The sequence below is a fragment of the Haliotis asinina genome, chromosome 4 (genome assembly GCF_037392515.1).
Source record: "Haliotis asinina isolate JCU_RB_2024 chromosome 4, JCU_Hal_asi_v2, whole genome shotgun sequence".
In the NCBI taxonomy this organism is placed as follows: domain Eukaryota; kingdom Metazoa; phylum Mollusca; class Gastropoda; order Lepetellida; family Haliotidae; genus Haliotis; species Haliotis asinina.
In genome coordinates this window covers 18,084,336-18,110,191 of record NC_090283.1, presented here as the reverse complement: position 1 = coordinate 18,110,191, position 25,856 = coordinate 18,084,336, and the positions used below count along the sequence as shown (strand labels likewise).

Genomic DNA, 25,856 nt, shown 5'->3' with positions numbered 1-25,856 from the left:
GTCCCTCGCGGAGTAGTGACCATGAACACGTGGATAATGGTGTTTTGGTAGCCAAGTCGAAGAAACGCTTTGAAACCACTTGAACAAAATGGGCTATCCTCATTGTATGTAACATTTTAGATTCATTGGTGAAGTAACTGCCGAGGAGGAGAGTAATACGTGTGCCAATGCAACATGTCATTTTGGAGTTATAAAATTTGTTTTAATTTCAAAAAGTAGCATAGCCAAGGTAAAGGCTCATATTGGAGCAAGTGAGTATGATTTTACGCAAATATTCCAGCAGTATCACGGCGGGGAGACACCAGAAATTTGCTTCACACATTGTTCCCATGTGGGGTATAGAACCTGGGTCTTCGGCGTGACGCGTTAACGCTTTAACCAATACACTACCCCACCACCCCCAAGAAACTATGTACAACCCCACAAGCATAGATGTATTTCATATGACCTTTCCACGAGAGAAGACTGTGACATTAGGTATTTTAGTGTCCTCCTGGCCTGATTATTTCTGCTGACACTATCGTCGACGGCCGAGATAGCTCAAACCCTCACAACGTAGTTGACAGCACGTGTTCTCCTCCTACAACACAGCAACGCGAGATCGTATCACGGTGTTCAAAGTGCGGCGGATGGCAATTTAAGTGTGGTGTATCTCTGAAGATGTCAAACACTCTGATGTGGTCAACTTTGTTCCTTGATTGTTTACACTTTCAATCTCAGCCGGCATGACCTGTCCTTTCAGAAAACTGTCAGTACAATTACTACAAACAATCTGCTGATGAGTGAGTTGAAGTTTACGCCGCACACAGCAATTATTTCAGTTATATTGCCGCGGACTGTATATAATTGAGTCTGGACCAGATAATCCAGTGATCGATAGCATGAGCATCGATATGTACAAATGGGAATAGATGACTACCCAGTCAGCGAGCCTGGCCAATAATCTCCTCGTACGACAACACGAGTTGGTGAGGATCAATTCTAACCCGGATCCTTATGAATTCTTGAATATTTCTCCCAGTACGAGTTTGACCTTCGAAATTTAAACGATTCCAGATATTCACTTTATGCCTGCACGTGACAACTGAGACGATTTTTCTGTTTCGTGCTCGTCTCGTTAGCTTCGCGTGTGTTTGTTGGCGGGGAAAATGTATGAAAAAATATAACTTTTCCGGACCTCCAACATACGCGACCAATAATATTTGTTCTGTTTCTGTAGCACGTGTCGAAAATGATTTTTAACTTTTAAGAAACCCGTTGTTATCTTAAATCGAAGAGTAATCGTCTTACACTATCTCTCCTTCCTATGTGCGAGGACAATTTGCTTTTTAGAAACAGAAACAGTCACGCCCCATAGTAATGCAAGGATCCGTGTGCTGGGTGACAGAATGTCCAGCCTCGCTAACGCTGCGCTCTCTGATGGCAGTGATCATCTCTGTGGCCTTGTGGAGAGAGCATATATGCCCGGAGAACAGACGTCGGGGTTCATTACCAAGGCAGTCTCATACAAAATACACAAATATCCTAATGCACTCGTTTCTACCCTGTCTGAAACTATAGATACTTGGCTACTGGTTTAACGCTATACTCAGCCAAGGTCCGGCAATATGGCGGAGGTCAGTTCTGCTCATCGAATCTGGACCACACGATTCAGTGATAAATAGCATGAGCATTGACTTAGGCAGTTGGGATGCGATGATATTTGTCAACCAGTGAGTCAGTCAGACAACCCGATCCCATTAGTAGCCTTTCATTAAATAGTTCAAAAGTCACGTACACACAGACACTCTCTATAACTCTCTCTCTCTCTCTCTCTCTCTGTGTGTGTGTGTGTTTCTGTGTGTGGGTGTCTCTGTCTCACTTTCCGCTGTCTCCTAGTTCCCCCCCCCTCTCTCTCTCTCTCTCTCTCTCTCTCTCTCTCTCTATATATATATATATATATATATATAAAGGGGGGATATGGGGTAGAGGATGATGATGTTAATCTCATCTCATATTTACGATCTGTATTATTTAATCCAATTACAAGTTCATATTGCAATCTTGCACTTTTTCCAGATTAACATCACTGATATGGACAGGTACCACCTACGTTATTTCAACATAAGTAAGATTATCGGATTGAGGCCACTCGCCCGCTCACACAAACTCCCAAGTACACGCAGACCGCAATGTGATATTTTAATGTGTACACACCTTACTTACACAGCTGATTGTCTTGTCAAGCAGGTTGATTAATATCTGCCAAGTTATAACAGGTAAACACACAACAGATAATGTTATTTCAACACACCTGCCTTGAGCAACAGTTCACGGAGTCGGGTGAGTAGACGACTCGAAAATAACGGTAAATTGTCCATGTTTAATTCAACTTTTCAGAAGATTATAAATCTTCAGGTTGATTTAAACTTTTGTATGTAATATTTTTTATGGCGGAAGGTGCTGCAGTAAAGGGTTGAATCGAAGATGGGTGAAAGATGCGAGAGTGGAGGGAGGTTGTATATAACCCACAACTACCGATAACGCTGTACTGTGGCCTTTTACCTATCTTGTGTGGAAACATGAACAAGCTTGATATTCATTGAAAATGTGTTCACTGGTTTAGGCTTAAAACGATTTTTTTGCGTTTTTTGTTTTGATTGGCCATTGTGTATGTGTGATTTGGTGTTTATGTGACTGGAAATAATTAAATTTGGGTCAGACAATCCAGTGATTGCATATATTAAGCGCTGGGTTGCTCAGAGCTGAGATTATTTACCACTTGTCATGTGTGTGTGTGTGTGTGTGTGTGTGTGTGTGTGTGTGTGTGTGTGTGTGTGTGTGTGTGTGTGTGTGCGTGCGTCAAAGTTATAAATGATTTATGCGTGTATGGGTCACGATTATTGAGTTTCAGTGGTGGGTATTAGCCGATGTAGGCATACCGGATTATAAAAGATCGGAGGCACATAAATCTCCAAAGTGGTGGAGATAAATATCAAGTCTAAACACTCCCAGATATATCACCACTAATTGTAAATATAACATATCCAGTACAAACCTACCCGATATATCACTACTGATGGTGAATAAAATACATTCAGTACAAAAGCCTCCCCGCTATATCACTACTAATGGTGAATAAAATACATCCAGTAAAAAACTCCCCGACATATCACCACTGATAGTGAATATCATATGTTCAGTACAAACATTCCCGATATACCACTACAGGTCGTGGGTATAATGTACAACGATATATACTACTAACAGTGGATATAATGTATTTTCTTGACATGGGAATAAGAACATGGGATAAAGTGACACAACATCCCTTTGATGCACATCCATATTTTTCACCTGAAGTAATTTTTGAAGTAATATTAAACAGCCATATCCCTGCGTCTATCGTTCCCTTATTTGCAACATATGTTTGGTTATTTCTTTATTTTAGGTCCAATCATCTGACAGAAAATGAGGACGATCACAACATTGTTGTCACTCCTTGTGATGACGTCATTTATGCATGACGTCATCAGTGACAACCCTGGAACGACGCCTCACCTGTCGGAAATATTTGTCGGCCGATGTTGGGACTACAACCTCATTAAATACAAAACGTTGATGACGATGTAAGTGTCCAAGTCTCTTAATTACTAAGAGCGTTTTCAAGTTTATTTTAAAGTAAAAATCAAGGAAACGTAATGTTATTGCTTAGACGCCTGCACCGGATTGTGTATAATTAACTGGTTATATTGTTTGCATATTGGAAATGACGGTGGTTATATAAGGGGTGTATGTATGTATGTGTGTGTGTGTGTGTGTGTGTCTGTCTGTCTGTCTGTCTGTCTGTCTGTCTGTATGTGCATTTTATTTTTCAGTTGTTCATTCATACTTTCGGCCGTGCGAGGTTACGCTTGTCAGAGGTGTACACAAAGCACGTGATCTTGACTAAACTTTTCACACATACAGTGTTCCCAGAAATTATTGAGAAAATCTTTGTTTTTTTTCTAATGATGCTAAGATTGGAAAAAGGGCTTTCACTACGCACTAAGGATACTAAATAAGGGAGACAACCCTTGAAGGCTTAGAAGGCAGCTCATTACGTCAAGAGTTATCTCCCTTGTCTGAGCAGACGGCTTCCTGTGTTGACATGGCAGAATTTACAGCAAGAGAGAAAAGAAAGCTCATTCTAGATGATTTTGAAAGGGGTGAGGCTGATGCTAAAGTGTTAGCTTGTAGACATGGTATTCCTCTGTCTACAGTTTACAGAACTTTGAAGAATATTCAAACAGGAACCGGGATAGAGCACAAAGCAGGGGCAGGTCGGCCTTGGAAATTCAGTGTTGTGGATCGCCGAAGACTTGGGCAGATTGTGAGTAGGGGCAAATTGAAAAGTGTTGAGAACATCAGAAATGAAATGATTAGCAGAGGAAGTCCTCAGGTATGCAATGAAACAGTTAGGCAGGATTTACAGAGACTTAATTGGGTGAAAAAACGTGGAATTCCCTCGCCGTTGATGAAAGATGCACAAAAGGAAAAACGTTTAAACTGGTGTCGGGCTCATGAAAATCAAGATTGGGATAATTTTTTCTTTTCGGATGAAAGTTCTGTTTGGCTTTTCCCTAATTGTGTGAAAATTTGGACCAAAGATACTGTCAAACCTATCTACTAGCGACCAAAACATAGCCCGAAGTTTCACATGTGGGGTGGCATATCGGCTCGCGGAGTGACGCCATTGTGTGTTTTCACGGGAAACTTGACAAAAGAAAGATACGTTGACATTCTAAATGGTCACCTTCTTCCGACAGCACAAACATTGTATGAAGATGATTGGATTTTCCAGCATGATAATGACCCAAACACACTGCGCGCTACTCAAAACAGTGGTTGTCGGGCGAAAATGTTCAAGTTTTAGACTGGCCCAGACCTAAACCCAATTGAGAATGTGTGGGGAGTCATGAAGGACAGAATAAACCAAAAGGGACTGAGAAATATTGAAGATATGAAGGCCGAAGTGGTCCAATATTGGGATACCCTATCACACGATTACCTACAATCTTTGATGGGTAGCGTGCCTAGGCGTATTCAGGCATGCATTGTTGAGCGAGGAGGTCTAACAAAGTACTAAAACAAGACTGAGACTGTAAAAGGATGATGTTTTAACATGTTTATGTAAGTAAAACGCCAGATGTTAATAAACGTAATGAGTTACATGACGCAACATGATTCTCAATAATTTCTGGGAATACTATACGCTTTGTGGAACTCGCTGGGGCTGAGTGGGTGAGATCGCTCACTGGGTACTGTCGATTGGGTGCATCTGAGAGCGTTGGTTCGAATCTCCGATGGCACTCAACCTCCAAAGCGTCCTACAAACTGTACTCTGTGGAAGTCGTATCGGAAATATAACATTTGTTACATCTTTTGTTACAGACATTGTTTATTAATGTGCGTAAAAGACGTAAAATGTCACATGCTGCTTGCAGGCTTCTATGTAGGATGTCTCAAGTTACTCTTAACTTTAATTAATTTCCAATGCAACGATGAGCCTAAGGAATGTATCCTTACACGTTAAATCTTTACAAATTCCGACTAAAGATATTCTATGTACGCTTCAGTGACTATTCAAGAAATAATCCTGGAGTTTTCCAATAATGGTATTAAACAAAAAGGTATTAAATAGTGTTGAAATGGCACTACATTCAGTGCTGTGAAGTAAGTCGAAAGACGTGTACTGTGAAACTTTATAGACATGTTATGCAAGAGACAGTTGTATCTTTAATTTTTCATAATAATTTCCTATATTTTCGTTTCCAAGGAAGCAGAAGTGAATATTTCCAGTGTATATTGTTTAAATTTGTTTGTTTGTTGTTTGTTTATTGTTGTATATCCCACCAACACGATTGCATTTTTAAATAATCGAGTCTGAACCAGAAAATCAAGCGATTGGCATAATGAACATCACAATGTGGATACGATGGAAGAGCTTCTCAATAATGATTATAAAACTGCACAAATGATAACATATATTATATAAAACTATATATATTTTTCAGTTGTAGATGGAAACTATACATATAGTGACATATACTTGTATATAAAAGTCAAGATTACCACTGTTAACGCTACAATGGAACTTTAGTAACCCACGCTTGTCGTAAAAGACGACTAACGGGATCGAATGGTAGGTCTCGCTGACTTGATTGACACATGTCATCGGTTCCTAGTTGCGTAGATAGATGCTCCTGCTGTTGATCACTGGAATGCCTGGTCCAGACTCGATTATTTGCTGACCGCCGTCATATAGCTTAAAAATTGTTGAGTGCGGCTGAAAACAACAAAACAATCAATCATCGCCTGCTGAACAGTCTTTCCTTACAATTACATCTGATTAACAAAATGGCAAGAAACTATCCGAGAGATATATATGTCATGACGAAATTAACGGAGCAACATAAAAATCTGTCGTGGTCTCGTCACATTTAAAGATATACCACGTTTTGTCCATTTTGCTACAGCCTTTATTGCCCAAAGCGGCAATGTTTTGGAGACACCGTTTGCTTAAAATAATTGTAAAGAATTTAGATAATAAATGACACTAAATAAACTTATATGACAGTAAAAGACAGACCAGTACACATAAGCAAAAATGGAGAGTCTTTTTTTCTGACAAGGAGAATACAACAGTTGGATGCCCATGAAGTAAACCTTGATTGTCTGATCCAGACTCGATTATTTACTGAAAGTAGTCATATAGTTAGAAAATTGCTGAGTGAGACAAAAGATAAGGCAAATAAAAGTGAAGTCACCAAACTGTAGACTATACCGTAGTTCTTCTACCTATATTAATTGAACCATAGTTACAAAACGTGATTTATTTGAGGCAACGTGAATTAGAGTGCAGTGGGATGCTGCATGACGTCATCATACTAGGCAAGGGGCGATTATAAAGTTATATATCGCAGATCGTGATTTTTCACTTTTTGATACAAACATCATTCGCACAGTAAAACATCGAATCTCACCTTAGACAGTGCAACACACACTAAACACATTTTATTTAGTGCTGAAAATTAGTGTATCTATACATATGTATAGCATATATTCACGTGTCCTCATATAAAATAAAATAAAATAAAATAAAATAAAATTCAATGGGGAACCGAGACATTATGCACATTTAACTCCGGTTTGGTCTGATTTTGAAATAGGCAAAGGATGAATAAGCTTACAGATCGTATGGTCAGTTCAAGGCGTACCGAGGTTTGCCGATCCGAATTTGTACTGTCAGGATGGCCCATAGTCTTAAAGATCCGAAACTTAACTGGATTAACGGGGACCGCGTCAACTGGCGAGCGTTTAACGGTAGCTGGTGGTTTCATAGTTGTGGCTGCATCACCCGATGGCTTGCATTGTCACGTTACGCCATGTGAGCTCGTGTCGGCCTTAATAGCGAACATCAAGTACGCAAGTGTCAGAACGTTGATCCGAAATATCATATCGGACTGAGGGTCGCCCCGGCCACGCGGTGTCACTGTGAAACCCGCACGCACCGCGGTTACACGCTGAGATCCGAAATTAAGGACTGACAATTGAAGGATCCGAAAATATGTGTTCTCGGGCGCGTGTTTTAGTTATACCATACATAGGAAGGACCATACCCGGCCTCGTTGCCCATTCACACCTCTGAACAGCAGATTTTGTTTTATTGTTGTTGATATTAGTATTTCCGGGTTAAATGTCTTTATTTCAAAATCTAAACAATCAGAAATGTAAACTGCGCACACCAAAGACACACACACACCACCCCCACCAACGCACACATACCCACACACTCGTAAATGCATTTTATTGTAACGCTAATGACGTGAAGGTCCAATGAGAACATACAACGTTATTATCAAATTAATCTTAATTTGTCAGACTTAAACTCAAAATGTCTCATGTACGATGAAAACATGTCTGCTCAAGTAGAGATTATTATATATTAAACCTAATACCGAAGGGCTCACGGTCGTCAATTTGGATGTACAGATTTTCTGAGTGTATTTTTTAGATAGAAGGTGTGTGTTTTCCACTGATTCTTCAACGATTTGGATTTGTTTGTACCTGTTCCCGTCTTCAAAAAGTTTTCCTGTCTCATAAAACTTTGAACTAATATAATCCCTAACAGGATGCAGGACAATGTGTCATTTTAAGCTTGAATGAATAAATTTCCCTTTCGTGGTATCGAAACACATGAGGTGCATGAATTAAACGTTTTGAAAAGTGATAATATTTTGAGATTTTCTGTACAGTCTGTTACGAAATGGTATGTTCACTGGAGATGCAACATGTGGACCTTTCACACATAAATAAACGGTTCCAAACAGGTAACTGTAACTTTGTAGCAATTCACGAAAACATGTTTAATTACTTACGGGGTTATTCAAGTCAATCAAAGTATTCCAATGTAGGAATTAATAGTGTTTTATTGTGGTAAGGTATCTACCCGATGGGCTATCACACAGGCTTCTTTGGGAAAATTTAAAAGAAAAACATATAAATTTGAGAGAACATCCGACTTGAAATGATTCAAAGAACGCCATTATGTTTTTATACTGTGATGCATTTTGAGTTGGGGGTCATCACTAAGACAATATTTCAAAATGTTTTTCTCAGGCACAAGCGCCTTTGCTATTATCTAAATTCATCTATTTATTACCAACAAATATTGGATTGGTATATCTGATGTATTTGCTCATGCAGACCCAAAGATATCTCAGATATGTCAAAAAGAACCTGTACTGGTCGTTCGAGGCGACTAAATGGTCGCAGGCTCGGTCAAAGTTTAAAATTGAGTGTCAACGTACCCCGGAAACAATGATTGAGGCTCATTATATCAACCACTGGTTTGTCTAGTCCAGATTTATCCACATACCGCCGTCACATAGCTAGGATGTTGGTGTGTGGGTCATTAACATCACACTCCGTGAGGCCTTGCTTCTCATGAGTTGAGGTGGGGTAGCCTAATGGCTGACGCGCTCGCTCGTCACGCCCAAGACCGGGTTCGGTTCTGGGCATGGGTGAAATGTGAGAAGCCTATTTCTGGTGTGCACTGCCTTGATATTGATCATTCACTCACTTATGATATTAGAGACGCGGTTGTTAGCCTAGTGGATGAATCGTTCGCTCAGTCCTGGTTCGATTCCCCACAAGCTTACAATACGTGAAGCCCATTTCTGGAATACTGCTAAAACCGGTGTAAAACTAATCTCACTCATACTCTAATATGTAGTTCCACCTTTTATTTCCAGGACGAACGTCGACGTGGACTGTGAAGCCCTGTGGAATGCATTCTTTAAATCCTTCTCCTTCCAAGCCCCTTGCTCCCTCTCCATGCAGAACTACCAGGAATTCATGGACATGGCTAGACAAGACTTGCCCGTAAACAAGGTAAACCCTTTCATCTTCACCGGTTATATGGGGCTTCCATACAATATTGGTGTTTCCTTTGCGTGACAATTCTCCCCATTATTATACACTGCAGTTTAAAAAGGCTTGCAGGCAAACTATCCAAACGCCCTTCTCGTGAGATTACATGTAGCCTAACTGACATGTACATAAGAGATTTGTCCTGATCAAGGTGACACTGGGAAGTTGTAGTCAGTCATACCAAAAGCGTAAATAGGTTGCACCCTGTGTTATCCAACCTGGCACTCACCTTATTTCGGCTCGTCATGATATGGATCTTGGTTAGATGCCACTGAAGTCGTATATTGCATCCCTCAAGACTTCCTGGTACCTGAAACTTACATGTCATAATAAATCTAAATAAAATATTGTACAAAAGCGGCGCTAGAATCAGTGTGTGCACTCATTGATGTCCTGTTTACTTATTCTATTAAGAATTAATAATTCTGTTAAAGTAACCTGATACACGTCTGAAGCAATTGGGAACCGATGACATGTGTCAACCAAGTCAGCGAGCCTGACCACCTGATCCCGTTAGTCGCCTCTTACGACATGCATAGTCGCCTTTTATGACAAGCATGGGTTGCTTAAGGCCTATTCTACCCTGGACCTTCACGGGTCCTCAAAGGTTAAGGTACTTGCGAATATCCGGGTTTGAATTGGTCTTCTTCGTAAGAGGCGACTAACTCGATCGGGTGGTCCGACTCGCTGACGTGGCTGACACATGTCATCGTAACCCAGTTGCGTAGATGGATGGTCATCACTGGATTGTCTGGTCGAGACTGGGTTATTTGCAGACCAGCGCCATATAGCTGAAACATGGCTTAGTGCGGCTTAAAACAACAAACCAACCGAAAAAATAAGGTCTATCTCCATTGACACTGTTTGCATTTTAAGGCGATGTTCTGGTCAGGGACCTACGTCATTGCCCACGAGTATGCCCAGGACAGTGGCCGATACGTGACCCTCGAGGACACTCTAATCGGGTACCTGGCTAACAGCATCGTGTGGTGTGGGTCAGCGTCCGATCCCAGTGGAATGAACTCAAGTCGGTGCCCCTCGTGGACAGATTGTCCTCTGGAGGCCAGTGAGTCATTCTGGGCCTCCGCATCCGCAACAGTGAGTATTGCTATATTAAGCTGAAAATGAGTGATTCTACGTTTACAGACACATTGGCAGCATTCTGCCTTATTAATTGTGCCTACAATAAGGAATATCTTTGAAATCGGGACTGTTTCAAGACATGCGCTGCACAGGTCATGTCTACAAGAGGCGACAAACCGGACAATGTTTACACAACAGTCTCGTTTCCTGTTTATTGGGACCCGTCCTATTGAGCAGTTTGGTACAATAACCAGCCAAATGGATATATAAATATTAATCAGAAATATTTGATACATCTAATCACTTGCATATCGTAATACTACGCACCTTCTAATCCTTGGAAACACGCCATCTAGCGTGTTCTGTCTGCTCTAACAAACAGGAATCTGGTAATCGTGGTAATCTCAGAAGGAGGCTCGGCCTCAAGGAAAGTTTGACGGTCTTGTTCAACCTTTTTTGCTATATCAAATCACATTGTTCGTTACAAAAAATCACTAAATACGTGCAAAGAATACAGTAACAATTCATCGGTTCCCAATGCGCAGATCGATGTTCATGATATTTAGCTGTAATATTGCCGATCTTCTCGTCAATGTGCAACTATGTAACATATTATATCTCTTTAAAGTTTGCCAAATCTGCAAAGGGCGTGGTCACACTTGTGCTTGACGGGTCACGTGACGGCAAACCAGCATACAGCAGACAGAGGTAAGTTGTTAATCTGTTCACCTGATAAAGTCACCTTTTCGCAGTGAATGTAATAATACTGGACTTATTAAAGAGAAAAAAATGAACATAACGAGCATCCTTACTCTTTAGGTGGGTGATTGTTTTGTATCTGCTTGCTAAAGCAATCGTCGTACTTCCAGCTTCTTCGCTAAACACGAGTTGCCGAATCTTGACGACAGTGTCCAAGTGGTAGTGTTAGTGACACATGCCCTCGGTGGTCCGGCCAGGTGAGTTATACGTGTGTGTGCTTGTGCGGGGAGTGGCAGTCTGCAGTTGCCTGATATTTCAATGTTCCCGTAAGTCGCCACGTGGGTCGCAGAAAAATGCTGATCGAATGCCTCTCTGTCTGTCTCTCTCTCTCTCTCTCTCTCTCTCTCTCTCTCTCTCTCTTTCTCTCTCTCTCCAAACCCCCTGGGTTGTTTCATATTATATTACATTCTTTCACCAAATCACACGCGAACGCACGCCCCCAGATCCCTTCGCCCCCTCACACACACGCGCATACATCATTTCAGTCACAGATTTCGTCTCCACTAATATGACGAAGGTGTCTGAATCTTACTAACGAGGAGACCGTCTTCATTTTACGATCAAAAACATCCTTAAGGCAAACGAGATTCGGTCTAAAGACGGATTTCCATGCCACGTGACTTCATCAGTAATTTGTCAAATGCAGCGTCCACGGGATATTAAGTGTTCTTTTAATCAGTAGTCACTTTTCATATTTATCCATAACTATCTGTTGACCGCGTGTGAGATCCCGCGTTATGAGTTTCTTTGATGCGACCGCGAACACCTAAGTTGTGACTATAATGACGAACAAGGATCTGGTTGTTATGACAACGTGATTAGTAATTGCGACATTTTCGGTGTGTTAATGCTCACCTGTAGTTTGTAAGATATTTCCTAGTCTGATCGATAGTTACCGCTGACGTGTGGACGGTCATAATATATAACATAATATCTGTTTTTATGAATTTGGGAAAATGTATTTACCTGACTGATGGAGTGAGTTTAGTTTTACGTCGCACTCTGCAATATTCCAGCTATATGGTGGCGGTCTGTTTGTAATCGAGTCTGAACCAGACAATCCACTGATCAACAGCATGAACATCGTTCTGCACAATTTGGAATCGATGACATTGTGTCAACTAAGTCACCGCCGATCTCGTTATTCGGCTCTTACGGCAAGCAGGAGTTGCTGAAGTCTTTATCCGGGCCTTCACGAGTCGAATATAAATTTATACAAAACCAGCTATATATTTTGTGTTAATTACAGAAAACACAACCAGTCACTGTTTGACGAGTTTTAGGGTCATATTTGTTACATCAAGACATATTATCTTAAAACTAGCAATCGATCGTTGATTTCAAGACCTGACTGCCGCATTGATGGTTTCTTGTAATATTATAGGCTTCATGAGAGATGGTAAGTGTTTATGGAATGACCAAAATGTGTTGATGAACGCAACACTCATATTTACATCAGGAAATGGGCTTGCAACCCATCGTTCGTTACACGGGCGGCAGGCTAGCCTACTGTTTAAAGTGTTCGCTTGTCACGCCGAAGACGTTTGATTCCCTTCAATATGTGAAGCCCCCTCTTTGTGATTCGCGGCGTGATACTGGCACATGTTTCAAAGGTGCTGCCACCCACTTTTATCTCATCCTCTTTTAGGATAAGCAACCTTGTCACTTGAGCGAGTTAAGTAAAATCTAATCTTACACATTTATCAACTACCAATACAATGTTCGGTTTGTTCTACATCTGACGCGCAAAAATGGCCTTTTGGGGCTTAGGGTGGGATTGGGGTTTGGTTTTGATAAGGTGGAGTACACCGAATGTTTGCTTGATGCATTAAACACCAAAGGGGATAGGATCACGATGCTCATAATGAGACATTTAAGTCCTTTGAATCTAATGTAGAAGATGTCTCTCACAAAAGTCACCGTTCAAACGGGTGCAATACTAAAAGCCAATTTGTTGGTCCCTTGCAATGATGTTTTTGAACGTTGATATAAGGGGCTCACTCACTCACTCACTCACTCACTCAGCCGCCATAGTTGCTGTTTCCAGTGCATCACAGATGATGTTTCACAAATATTGATTGTCTGTATTCTTCTGTGACAGAGAGACGTGCACTAATGGATCGATAGTTGACCTTCTAGGTGATATAAGAAACCGGAACTTGCAGTTTAAATGCATCGACGATCCCCCGTGAGTATTACTGATGAGCCAAAGAACAATCATAATGACGATGATGGTGATGTTCCTAATGTTGCTGATGATGTTGGTGGTGATGTTGGTGTTGGTGATGATGATGGTCGTGTTGTTGGTTGTAGTAATGGTGGAGATGGTGATGATGATTGTGGTGGTGGTGGTGATGATGATGATGATGATGAAGAAGAAGATGATGATGATGATGATGATGATGATGATGATGAAGAAGAAGATGATGATGATGATGATGATGGTGATGATTGTGGAGGTGGTGATGAATATGATGAATGTGGAGGTGGTGATGATTGAGGTGGAGGTGATGATGATGATGATGAAGAAGATGATGATGATGATGATGATGATGATGATGATTGTGGAGGTGGTGATGAATATGATGAATGTGGAGATGGTGATGATGATTGTGGAGGTGGTGATGAATATGATGAATGTGGAGGTGGTGATGATTGTGGTGGAGGTGGTGATGATGATGATGAAGAAGATGATGATGATGATGATGATGATGATGATGATGATGATGATGATTGTGGAGGTGGTGATGAATATGATGAATGTGGAGATGGTGATGATGATTGTGGAGGTGGTGATGAATATGATGAATGTGGAGGTGGTGATGATTGTGGTGGAGGTGGTGATGATGATGATGATGATGATGATGATGATGGTAGTGGTGGAGGTTGTAATGATAATGATCGTGGTAGCCCGGGGGTTGGAACCACACCAACAGTATATATTACAGCACTAATATCTGCATATCTCCGACCCTGATATATCACCTGTCTGTATCAATGTCATCGCCCCAGAGAACGGAACGACCGTAGATTAAACCGGAAATTATAAGCTTCACTACTACAAGCACTACTACTAATATCATATAACGCGCATATGTCCATGCATGATGCGTACTCAATGCGCTGATGTCAGGACGAAAAGACCTTTTAGAAAAGGTTGGGTCTTTAGTCTTGTTCGGGGGATTGAAACTTCTATCATTTCTTTAAAAAATTTATGGGAAATGATTCCTCTTTGAGGCTGCAGCATACACTCCGTACATACGACACTTTGAGATGATTAACAAGACACTGTTTCCTAAACATACGGTTCCACTCAAAATATAAAACCATTTCTAAGCCGGGAAGAAAAACAACAATGGGTGATAATTTAAAATGCAAAACTAAACAACATTTTCATTTTGGTTAAGATAATACTTTCATATTTTGAAATCAAAATTTGTGTGGAATATGTTGTGGAAATGAACTCTGTCATATTAATGGCACAAAACAACATGTAATATTTTGAAAGTGCAACATGAGTTCAATATTTGTTGCGTGTATTTACGTGTTTCAGACAGTAATAGACAGATGTATTGAATCAGGTATAGTTCGATCACAAAAAGAGGAAAAAAAAAAATAATAAAAAAACCTACTCTAAACCATCGAAAACGGAGTTGTTCGCTTAATGACACATTAATGTGTTCTTTCACTGCTTCCTCGGGGCGGTCGCACCAGCGCAACTCAATCAATGTAAACAAATGTTTAAATCAAAGGAAGACACATAACTAAAGTTTACATGTGTGTTGATAGTAAACGTTGTGTTGGATTTGAGGGTGAAATTAGTAATAAATACATAATACTTGTAACAAAACGTATGTCAAAAATGATAGAACGCATTGCGAATTTGGCAGAAAATGGAACGAAATAACTATCTGACCTGTGACGTACGTGTTTGTCAGGGTGCATGGCATTGATACAGGCATTATTTTCAGTCTCGTTATGATTTGATATAAATGTCCATAATGATATATAATGATATAATTGAAATCCAAATTCAAGGATATACTTCCTTTTCCCCGCAGTTTATTTTAGCATTGAGACCAACGTTCCTTTACACATTTATATATATTTGGACAATGGGGCAGCCAAGTGGTTAAAGCGTTTGCTCGTTATTAAGAAGACATGGGTTCGAGTCCCCACATGGGTATAATGTGTGAAGCCCATTTCTTGTGTCTCCCGCCGTGATATTACTGGATTATTGACAAAGCGTCCTGAAACTAACTCATTATTTACTTGTCCACAATAGTGATGCACAGACAGAGGTATGTGCTGATAAACCAGGAAATGTACTCGGGATGAACGGGGATTCGAACTTCCACCATTTTGAAAAATCCCTTTCTGAATAGTTGTGTTAACCAACCATTGATTGTCCATGGCAAGTCGAAAGATGCAGTACTGGCCTGAAGAGTCTCGGTAGTATAGGCTCCTGGAGCGCAAAAGGGACAGAACTCTTCCAGCGAATTGTGGAATTTATGATGACAGAGTGACTGGGTTTGATAGTTTGATAATATTAAAATCTTACATTGCAAAAAATAAATAAATAAATAAATAAATAAATAAATAAATAAATCTTACGTTCAGAGGCTCAGGCTGATCAGTTTCAGAGAGGAATACGTATTCTGTGTAGTATGAGGGACATTATCAGGCGGATAAAAAACACAAAGGTCAAGGTCAAAATCTAAACTATGGTCGAAAAACATACATGTTGATTCACTTACTAGCTAAACAGTCACCGAATATTGGACACGCGCCGAGTAGTGGATCTCGGCCACTTGATAAACATATTGTCGACCAGTTATTTGTTATAATTATACAACTACGTCTTGTTCCAAATTCAGAGCAATCGTCCATCTCCTGTGCGCCGACGACCCGGAAGCCAGGGAGTGCAAGTTGGTGAAGCGCCATCTGGCTCCAGACAGCGTGAAACCAGCGAATGACCTCACTTTCTTGATCAACGGCTGAGTCGAGGTTTTCTAGCGAATAAACATGACCGATTCCTTTTTGTTCTTTCCATTGATCAGACTGTTTTGTTTTTTGTTTTTTTAAAAAAAACAAACAACAAAAACATGTAAGATTAAAACAGGTAGTTACATAATCCAACTGCTTTATGACGTCCAGTTATTGTTCTATTTCAATTCCATGTCTCTTTTTCCCTTTAAGAGATCCCATGTTTATTTTGAATCCCTGGCGTTAAATGTAAAACAAATATTTTATGAGGCACTTTCAATCACGTGTACTCTTGTCGTGTACCAGATTCTGGGAGACAAAAGTAGTGAGTGAATCTGTAACAGAACATTTGTGATAGAACAAGGTCTTTGGATTGCCAAGCCTCTGCAATATTTTTTCATTTGAGTACTTAGCTCTAGTAGTTTTAAGCAGTCTGTAAAGGGTATTTATGGAATGGTTATAGATTTGTCTTTCAATCTCGAACCACGATTGAGGCCATTTCCTGTTCTGGTTCTATTTTGTTCTATTTTGTGCGACCACCAAATATGGTTGCACCAAATGTGCAACAATGTACACTTGGCTATCACAGCTATCGTAGTAAATTTAGTTGGCAAATTTAAGGGTGGTTAGATAGAAAATTCTCTATTCTTGCAAGGGTTCCTTACCGTGACATGAAAACCGTGCGACCATTCGAAAACGTATGAAGTTAACGTCCTGAGGTCTCGGGAAGTGCCCTGACCTACCAAAAGAACCAATGGGGGCGTCTGCGGAATGAGCTAACATAGCTCGTGAGCTAACATAGCTCGTGAGGCATAATGCCAATTAATTACAATTAAGGCCATCCACACACACACATATATAGATTTTATTTGGCGGTCACAAAATGTGTCTAGAATTCTGACGAGAGATTTCAAGGATACTCTGGAACAGAATCCTACGGTGTGAACATAGATCGAGACAGCCGCTCTCGGAAAGTTGGCAAAAGTTCGCGGCCGTCTTTCTGACGTATCTATCCTGGGATCCATATTTTGCAGCTGTGTCAAATCACAACTGTTACTTAATGACAGTAAGTTAATGTGTCACCTTTCCAAGAAAGTGATAGCGGTATGAGCCTTCGCGAACAAAATTTAGCCAGTGATGAGGTAAAATGATTTTGAGTGAGTGAGTTAATGAGTGAGTGAGTATGGTTGATTTAACGGAATGTTTAACAGCATTCCACTTTGATCACCTTGTGTCAGCTTGAAAACGTAGACGAACCCTAAGTGATGTAGTTCACACAAAGGTAAAACACCCAGAGGCCCAGGGGTAGTGCGGACACACCTTGAAGAACAAGGACGCTGGGATCGGGACACGATCAAAGTTTCCATCGTAGCAAAGAGACGCAAGTGTGCACAACGTCCCAGAGAAGCGAGCCAAGGATAGTCCCAGAAGTGTCCTTGATAAATATGTTCTAGTTTGAATAGAAGTGTTATCGTAGATGCTACAGAGCATTGCAGTTCTCGGTCTGAGTATTTCAGTTATGAAGCAGGGCATTTCGGTTCATCTATGAGGCAGAGCATGTCATTTCAGAGACATGCAGACTCAGGAACGCAACAGCGATTTCTAACTGTTTGAAGATGTCCATTCTTTATTTTCTGAACTGTTGATCAAAGGGTGGTACACGAACAACATGTATCATGGGTCAGTGGTACAAGTATGTTAACGTTTATACAATCCTCACTTTCAAAGGCAGCAACAATCCGTAGAAGCTGGACATTTTCGGTTGACATTAGTAAACAGAATTTGTGAACTGTGGTACAGGATGTATGGAATACGTCTTCACACTATGGACGGATGAGAAGCATGTGATATTCACCATCCAATTAGCTCTGTCAGACATAATCAAGGATTGGTTCTCAGAAGTTTGGCGTGATTTCATTAATAATACCTTAGATCCTAATAACCACATCGAAACTACCATACTCTAGTAGTGTAGGGAATAGGGACAGAATGACAGGTCTTCATTAGCGATATTTTCGTGAATTACGAGCCACACGCAGTATGAAAATATCACTAGAGGCTCGCTACTCTTTTTTTAGTTTTTGCTAGTTTTTATGCAAAGTTCACGAAAATACAAATAACCTTCAAGCGATATATTTTCAAATAGATAAGGCTTGTAATTCGCGAAAATATCACTACGGAGACCTGTCATCATACCCCCATTGCCTGTACCACTTCTGTTGATTGCCTTACATTTGATTCTTTTAAATACTTTACACATGAAATGTTGTTTAAACAGGGAATATGAACTGAACACTATCGAGTTTGAATATTCCCAGTTCATTCTTGCTGAAAGCAACCCTCGCATTCTTCTTGAACAATGGATTTTCAACAACCAATGAGTACAAGTAAAAGCAAGGAGAAAATTCAGATTGTTAGTACATAATCAATAACGTGTGGATCTGTACAAGAAATGCAATCTACAAGTAAGCAAAAGCAAAAAAAAAACCCCCAAAATATTCGCCACTAGAAATAGAATCACAGCGTCGCAATGACGAATTACCAAAAGAGTGCAAACTGAGTCTGGACTGGACAATCCAGTGATCAATGTCATGGACGATGATCTACGCAACTGGGATTGGACAACGTGTGGCAACACAGTCAGCGAACTTGATCACGTCTGTCGGCTCTTACGATAAACATGAGACAAATTCGAACCCGGATCTTGGGCGGAAGATTCCATTTAAGTTGAACTGTGAAGCAGTGCACGTGATTTCGCTGTTCCTCGTGTATTCGTTAATGCACAAACGACCACTGTACGTGGAACTCGTGTTCCACGCGCAGTCAGCGTGGACTATCACAGCACATACCCGGACTTCACGTGCTCAACACCAGGAGCGTGGGTTTTGTTTCTTGGGCTTTACAGTGCATGGTAAGCTGGTCGAATTAACAACGTATACAGTTCCGCTCAGCACAAATGGGCTCGGGTGGGTAACCCGGATATCCGGGACGGGTGGGGGGCCTAATGAGTTGGACCTGGGTACCCATCTCAATACCCGTTATGATCATGTGATCATAAACAATGAATAAACATAGAATAAACAATGTACTATGTTATTCTGGAAAGATTTCCACCAGTAACCCCCGTATTAGTTTATCACTCTGTAAATAAAAAAAAAAATTATTTATCAAAACTCCTTTCACGGTTAAGGTATTGAAAACTCGAAATTATAGCCACCGAACTGTAGATGCTATTGCCATTTCTTGGAAATTTGATGTCAGGAATTAACATAACAGGTATCCGGGTAGGTAAGAGGGAATGGGGTACCTAGGTACAAATTTTGTACCCGTCCCAGCCCAAAGGGCATGAAAGCACCGAATGACTGAAACATAACAGGCAAAGGGTAATGTAAGGTGTACTATTTTCATAAACATCGTATCCATTTAAAATGTCACCACGAAACGTTTGTATTAATTATTTTGTTGTCTTTTTGAATAACATGAACTGTAAGAGATTATTCAAAAGGATATTTTCAAACTATGACAATAACTGTATGAGTTCATTTTCAGAATACACATAGATATGCTCAATAAACACGCACAGACAGTTTTCAAGCACAAGATATGATCAATATGGGTTTTAGTGCTGAAATGCCAACACATCGAAAACAACTGACTAAAATTAGTGTGGTTTATTAATCATATTATCTCATGCCTCAAAACACAGAACGACTTATGCGTGCTTTTTTATTGTTGATAGTGGCCATTTTGACTAGTTATTTACCAGTAAAGTAATTTCATGATCAGAATATGTCCATGAACTACAGATGCGTTTTCACTACCTTATGACAGCCGTCTGTAAATAATCTAGTTTCTCCTCCACAATCACTGCTTTCTTCAGTGACTTTCGTGCTTGAAAGTTTTCAGAATACCAAGGTCTGTTTTTTTTTTTAAGTTTAGGCAATTGTGACTTAACTGCCAGAGAAAAGGCGGATTAGGATCGATTTTCAAGTAACCCATGTTTGTCGTGAGAACCGACTAAAGGTGATTGATCAGGTGATCAGGCTTGTTGATTTGGTTGATGCATAATCGTACCCCAATACCAATGATCGATGCTCATGATGTCACTCACTAGATTGGAAACTCGAATATTAACAGACTGCCACCACATCGCCTGGAAAACTGGTGTGGACGCCAGGGCTTAGATACCATTGTAGAACAAACACCGGTTTTACACATGACTGGTGCCGAAACGTGTGGGCAAGTCCTCAATACCATCTAAATATAAGGCTTTGCAACCTATGGGGTTTACGCAAAAAATGGCTTGCAACGCTCCTGGGCGCGGCGCTAAACCACAAACACACACACAGACGATTATGTACTAACTGGTTGTACTTGGATAAAGTTGGCGTTTCTTTCAGTATTCGACGAAATGTTCGTGACTGTTGTGGGCCTGCCAAATCTTGTACTCCCGGCAGGCAAGACCGTCTTGGTCTCCAGGTACATGGCGGCGTAAATCTTTGGTAGATACAAAAAACAAAGGGCGACGATATTGTTGAGGATTAGAACAATCGACAGCATGACCGTCTTCAGGTACTGCCTGTCCGCTGTGAAATATGACGGAATAAACGCCGACCACAGAACCAAGGTCGTGTAGACGCACATGGATATGAAACGAGACTCGTTGAAGTTGTCCGGGAGTTTCCGGGTCTTTACGGCAAAGAAACAGCAGACGACAACCAGCACGAGGTTGTAGGACAGGAACGAGGCTAGTCCCGGAAGGGTGAAATCGCAGCTCTGCTCCACGTACCTCTCAGTCCGCACAGGCATCGAAAGTTTGGGGGATGGGGCGTGTATTAAAGTGATGGCGATGCATATGGCGACCTGAAACAGGGGTTGTTATGAATGAGCGATGCAAAAAAGTCATTTTGTTTATAAAAGCATTAATGTGATTTAAAGCCAGTGAGCGATGGAGTGTGATGTTGTTACGCCTTCCTATGCAATATTCCAGCAATACCACGGCTTGGAACACCAAAACCAGGCTCGACACATTGTGCCCATGCGGGGAATCGAACCGGGCATTTGACGCGCGGACGCTTAAATCACTAGGCTAGCTTAGCGTGATAACATATAAATTATGAAATGTGAATTAACGTCGTACTTAAGAATATTTCGCTCATATGACGACGTACATACGTGTGTATGTGTGGATGCTTGTTGTAGCCAAAACATAAGCTAGTTAAGCATGAATACCACACTTAGATACAGTTTACTGACTCCGAGCCGACCAGTCCTTGTACTCATTAATGCCGAGCGCCAGGCAGGAAGTCCCAGCAAGTCCCATACGTTAACGTCGAAACCGCGACCTCCTGATCGCCGGTTGGACGCTCCAACCACTACACCACGGAGACGGTTTAACGAATACAGAGCACAACAATTCAACTAATTTTAGATGGTTTATAGTTATAGTTTATAGCTCGTCATAGCCATACCGACCAAAGCATACAGCAAACAGACAGATTTCACTATGTGAGCTGATGATGTGCTATAAAGCTAGCTGTGTGTACAGATATACTAATCAGAGTCACGGATATACTACACAAAAACCCTGTGATGTTTATCAAAAGCAAATAAGTATGTGTTTGAAACCACATTTTGCAATTATTATAAGTAACGTTCCCAATCATATGAGTGGCTGGTTTAATTCATTAGTGAGCGCACACGCAGCTGATATTTTAATACCTCCGACCTTTAGTCTAGCGGCTGCAGGCTTTGGACTTTTGGATAGCCAAACACCCAACAACGACTAAATGAGCGATAAAATAGCCTGCTGCAATGGTCTGAGTGAAAATCCATTGAGCATGTTCGTGACTCAAGATTCGGAATCGTCCTGTTTGTGCTGTATCGAATACCATCTCAAGTGAAATTCATTCAGTGAAATAAACCATGAAAACGGATCTCAATTGCGCAGATTCATGCTCATGCTGTTGATCACTGGATTGTCTGCCCCAGACTCCATTATTTACAGACCGCCGCCAATATAGCTGGAGTATTGCTGAGTACGTCGTAAAACTAAACTCACTCACTCACTAAAAACTGAAGCCATACAAAGATGTCTGTCGTTAAAGTTTGATTATGTCTGATTAAAGTTTATTCGACAAAACAACTTGGTGATCCGTGATCCATGGCTGTGTCTTTTCGTATTAACAATATGCTGGTTTAAACAATACTCGAGTGTTATAAGCAATGAAATTGCAAAATAATAGTTTCCTAACATGTTTGAAATTTGCACCCATGTGGGGAATCAAAGCCGTGTCTATGGCGTGACGAAAGAACGCTTTAACCACTAGGCTATTCCACCGCCACTCAATGGAACTAAACAACTTATACTTACCTGAATCAAAATAAGCCCGGAAGCAATGATGACCTGAGACTTTGGGCTTACTAACTTTGGTCGTTTGGTAGACCTCTTACTGGATTCGAAGATCCTGAAGATTCTACTGGTTCTTGTCAGAAGGGGGCTGTAGATCCACGAGAAACTGATGCAGAAACAGAAAAAACCGATCTGGCAGCTGGTCCAAGATGGAGGGGATATCAGGATGGCCACGGTTACAAAGCCAAGGAACAACCCAACCAACATCAGATAACTCATCTCCCTGCTGGATGCTTTGATACACTTTGACGAGTTGAAACGAATGTACAGGACGAAGACGATCGTTGTTGCTATTACTCCCAGAGATGAGAAAAAGAGGAGCATGATGGACAAGGGTTCTTCCCACAGAAGGAACGTAGGTTTGATTTCAATGCATGATTTGTATTTTGTTGAAACGTCTGGCCACCAGTAGAGTGGGCAAGGGGCACAATTGGTACCGTTTTGCACAATGTATTCGTTCTCTCTGCATTTCTTGCACTCCCAGCAACATCGTGGTTCCTTTTGGATGAAGAATTCGCCAGGGAGACAGGGTTTGCTGCAGACTGATTCGGGGATGTCTGTGTCTGCCGCTCGGTAAACGTAGTCCCAGGTGATCTTATTGTTGAACAGAAATTCAAGGATTCCCCTTCTACTGTCGTAAACTCCTACTGGGTTCTGTGTGAACGTGTCTCCTTCTCTGACGAGCTGTTCCACCATGTATCTACCGAGAAGGTTCCCGTTCTCGTCGAAGGACACACGCCCGTTATTCCCCATAAAGGACAGCTTCTTTATCTGGTCCAGCAACCCGGAACCCGTAATGCAATCCCGTGCATCACTTCCATTTCGCTCAGGACATGACTCTTGTAGAAGCGCATGCGCTGCATGCGCAAATGTTAATGCAGCGTCCATTACCGGGGTGGCTGTGGACACAGGCTTGAAGTTGGATGGTGACAACTTCATACTCGCATCACAGAGTTTGCCATTAGCTGGATCAAAAGAACATGCGAACTGTCTCTCCCAAAATTCCTTAAACCAAGGATCCTTCTCCGACAGAGGATCCTTCTCCTGAAACCATTTTGTAAAACCAGGAACCTCTTCGGAGTAGAAAGTGAAGGTGAAGGCTCCGAGACCTACCTCCCAAAATTCAGCCAGGTTCTTGATTCGCTTTGCCCAGCCGTCACTGCCAATCCAGATGTACCTCCTTAGGTCTGAAGCTCGCTTCACGGCCGAGAACAGTTGCCTGGCATGAGTCGGACCAGCGAACACGACTACAACCTTACCATGGGATTTCAGTTCCAGAGCAACCTTGTCATACTCCGACGGCTCTGAACCCTCGGCAACTTTATGAGACGTTCCTATGCACATTCCTCGCTCTTCCAGTCTCTGCTTCAGGTTTTTGAAGCCCAGTTCTCCATAACTGCCTTCTGCATACACCACAGAGACATAACTCCAGCCAAATTTCTCAATCAAACTTACGATTCCTTCCACCTGGAACGTGTCTGGAGGCACAACTCTCAGGAAATATGGATACAGTGTCTTGTCACTCAGCTCATCGCTGGAAGACGCATAGCTTATCTGTGGAACGTGGGCTGGTCCGAGGAGGGTTGCTGCGGCAATCGAATTCGAGCTCTTCATTGACCCTACGACCCCGATGACGTCATAAGCAGGTGTCGCTGTTCTGTTATTTGACGAACAGGTGTCGTTGCACGTGCATGTGTTTGGCTGAGGGAGAAAGGACAAGGATTGGGCAATGGTTGTGGTTTCTTTAAGACAGTCATCAACAATAACAAAGCCAAGGGTTGCTTGAGGTAGAATGGCGTTATCGTCGTTTATTTGTTCAATGGCGAAAACGAAGGCTTCGATAAATTGTAGAATGACGGTCGAGCGTAACTGGTTGCCGCAAGGTTTGACCTTGTCGTAATTGTAGATGGGGAAAATCGCCCCAATGTTGAGGTCTCCTGGTTTCACATAGCGCTTTGCAGGAAGATCGGGAATGTAGAAATGACAAGAAACGCACAAAAATGTCTTCCAGGCGAAAAAGAGCAGGAACAGTGCCATCAGATATTCTTGTCATGGAACATTCCAAGTGTACATTTACGTTCAGTATGTCTCTTGAAATATCTGAAATAAAGAGGAAAACAAAATAAGCTACAATTTTAGGGGCGGTGAGCGAGTGACTCAGTTTAGTCTTACGCCGAACTCAGCAATATTCCAGCTATATGGCGGCGGCCTGTAAATAATGAGTCTAGACCAGACAATCCAGTGATCAAAAGCATGAGCATCGATCTGTACTATTGGGTCAATGACATGTGTTAACCAAGTCAGCGATCCTGACCACCCGATCCCGTTTGTCGCCTCTTATAACCAAAGCCGCCTTTGGGGGCAAGCATGAGTTGCTGAGGGACTATTCTACCCCGGATCTCGGCGGTCAGGGGTGATGAGGTAGCCTAACGGTTAAAGCATCCGTGAAGACCCGGGTTCGATTCCCCACAATGGTAGAGTACGTGAAACCCACCCTGACGTACTCGTAGCTTGGATATTGCTAAAGGTGATGTAAAATGATACTCACTCACTCTTTATTTAGGGATTAATGCCAATGCGGTTAGACAGAAAGACAAGCTTACATTTACACAATGTTTCGTCTTAGATGTGATTTTTTTCTCACACTCCTTTTCCCCACAAACTCAGTAGTGTTATATTTGCCGAACCATTCAAGATGTACGTCGATTTTATAAAACTGATTTATCCATTTAATTGCAAATTACACGTCGTAGAAAGAGTGTGGGTGTCACAATGATATTGTGGTTGAACGGTTCCAGCACCAAAACCAATCGTAGAATAGAAGATTGTGAGATCATGGCAAGCCCAAATGACTCATTTCTGTCATTTCAAAGATTAGATCAGATTTAAACAATGGAGTGAGAATGTGAGTTTAGTTTTACGCCGCTTTTAGCAATATTCCAGCAATATCGCCTCGGGGGACATATGGGCTTCAAACATTGTACCCATGTGGGGAATCGAACCCGGATCTTCGGCATGACGAGCGAACGCTATAACCAAAAACGGGAATTTATGGAATCACCAAAAAGAAAAATCTTAAGCAATATTCCAGCTATATGAGTGAGTGAGTGAGTTTAGTTTTACACCGCACTCAGCAATATTCCAGCTATATGGCGGCCGTCTG

The 25,856-nt window shown here is 41.4% G+C and overlaps 2 protein-coding genes across 3 annotated transcripts; one reads left to right on the top strand and one right to left on the bottom strand.

Moving 5' to 3' along the window:
* Window positions 1–2,246: 2,246 nt before the first annotated feature.
* On the top strand, window positions 2,247–16,356 carry LOC137282307 (ADP-ribosyl cyclase/cyclic ADP-ribose hydrolase-like). 2 transcript variants are annotated; one of them, XM_067814047.1, is made up of 8 exons: window positions 2,247–2,322; window positions 3,431–3,608; window positions 9,276–9,414; window positions 10,330–10,551; window positions 11,165–11,244; window positions 11,406–11,492; window positions 13,397–13,483; window positions 16,173–16,356. In XM_067814047.1, the coding sequence occupies exons 2-8, from the start codon at window positions 3,451–3,453 to the stop codon at window positions 16,294–16,296; spliced, it is 897 nt and encodes a 298-aa protein (XP_067670148.1). In that variant the 5' UTR covers window positions 2,247–2,322; window positions 3,431–3,450; the 3' UTR covers window positions 16,297–16,356. The 2 variants fall into 2 exon arrangements, with proteins under 2 accessions (XP_067670148.1, XP_067670149.1); XM_067814048.1 differs by having other exon boundaries at window positions 2,282–2,347; window positions 16,173–16,332.
* A 4,278-nt stretch (window positions 16,357–20,634) lies between these two features.
* LOC137280817 (metabotropic glutamate receptor 4-like) lies at window positions 20,635–24,730 on the bottom strand. Its single transcript, XM_067812019.1, has 2 exons — window positions 22,655–24,730; window positions 20,635–21,144 (listed from the first exon to the last, which is right to left on the bottom strand). Exons 1-2 carry the CDS (start codon window positions 24,728–24,730, stop codon window positions 20,635–20,637), a joined length of 2,586 nt encoding a protein of 861 aa, XP_067668120.1.
* Window positions 24,731–25,856: the final 1,126 nt, after the last annotated feature.

Excerpts from the sequence above, each read along its gene's own strand:
- LOC137282307 (XM_067814047.1), top strand. The coding sequence starts at position 3,451 with ATGAGGACGATCACAACATTGTTGTCACTCCTTGTGATGACGTCATTT. Across the intron at positions 11,493-13,396 it reads GCCCTCGGTGGTCCGGCCAG|AGAGACGTGCACTAATGGAT; the intron begins GTGAGTTATACG and ends CTTCTGTGACAG. Across the intron at positions 13,484-16,172 it reads AAATGCATCGACGATCCCCC|AGCAATCGTCCATCTCCTGT; the intron begins GTGAGTATTACT and ends TTCCAAATTCAG.
- LOC137280817 (XM_067812019.1), bottom strand. The coding sequence starts at position 24,730 with ATGGCACTGTTCCTGCTCTTTTTCGCCTGGAAGACATTTTTGTGCGTT. Across the intron at positions 21,145-22,654 it reads CCGGGCTTATTTTGATTCAG|GTCGCCATATGCATCGCCAT; the intron begins GTAAGTATAAGT and ends CCCCTGTTTCAG.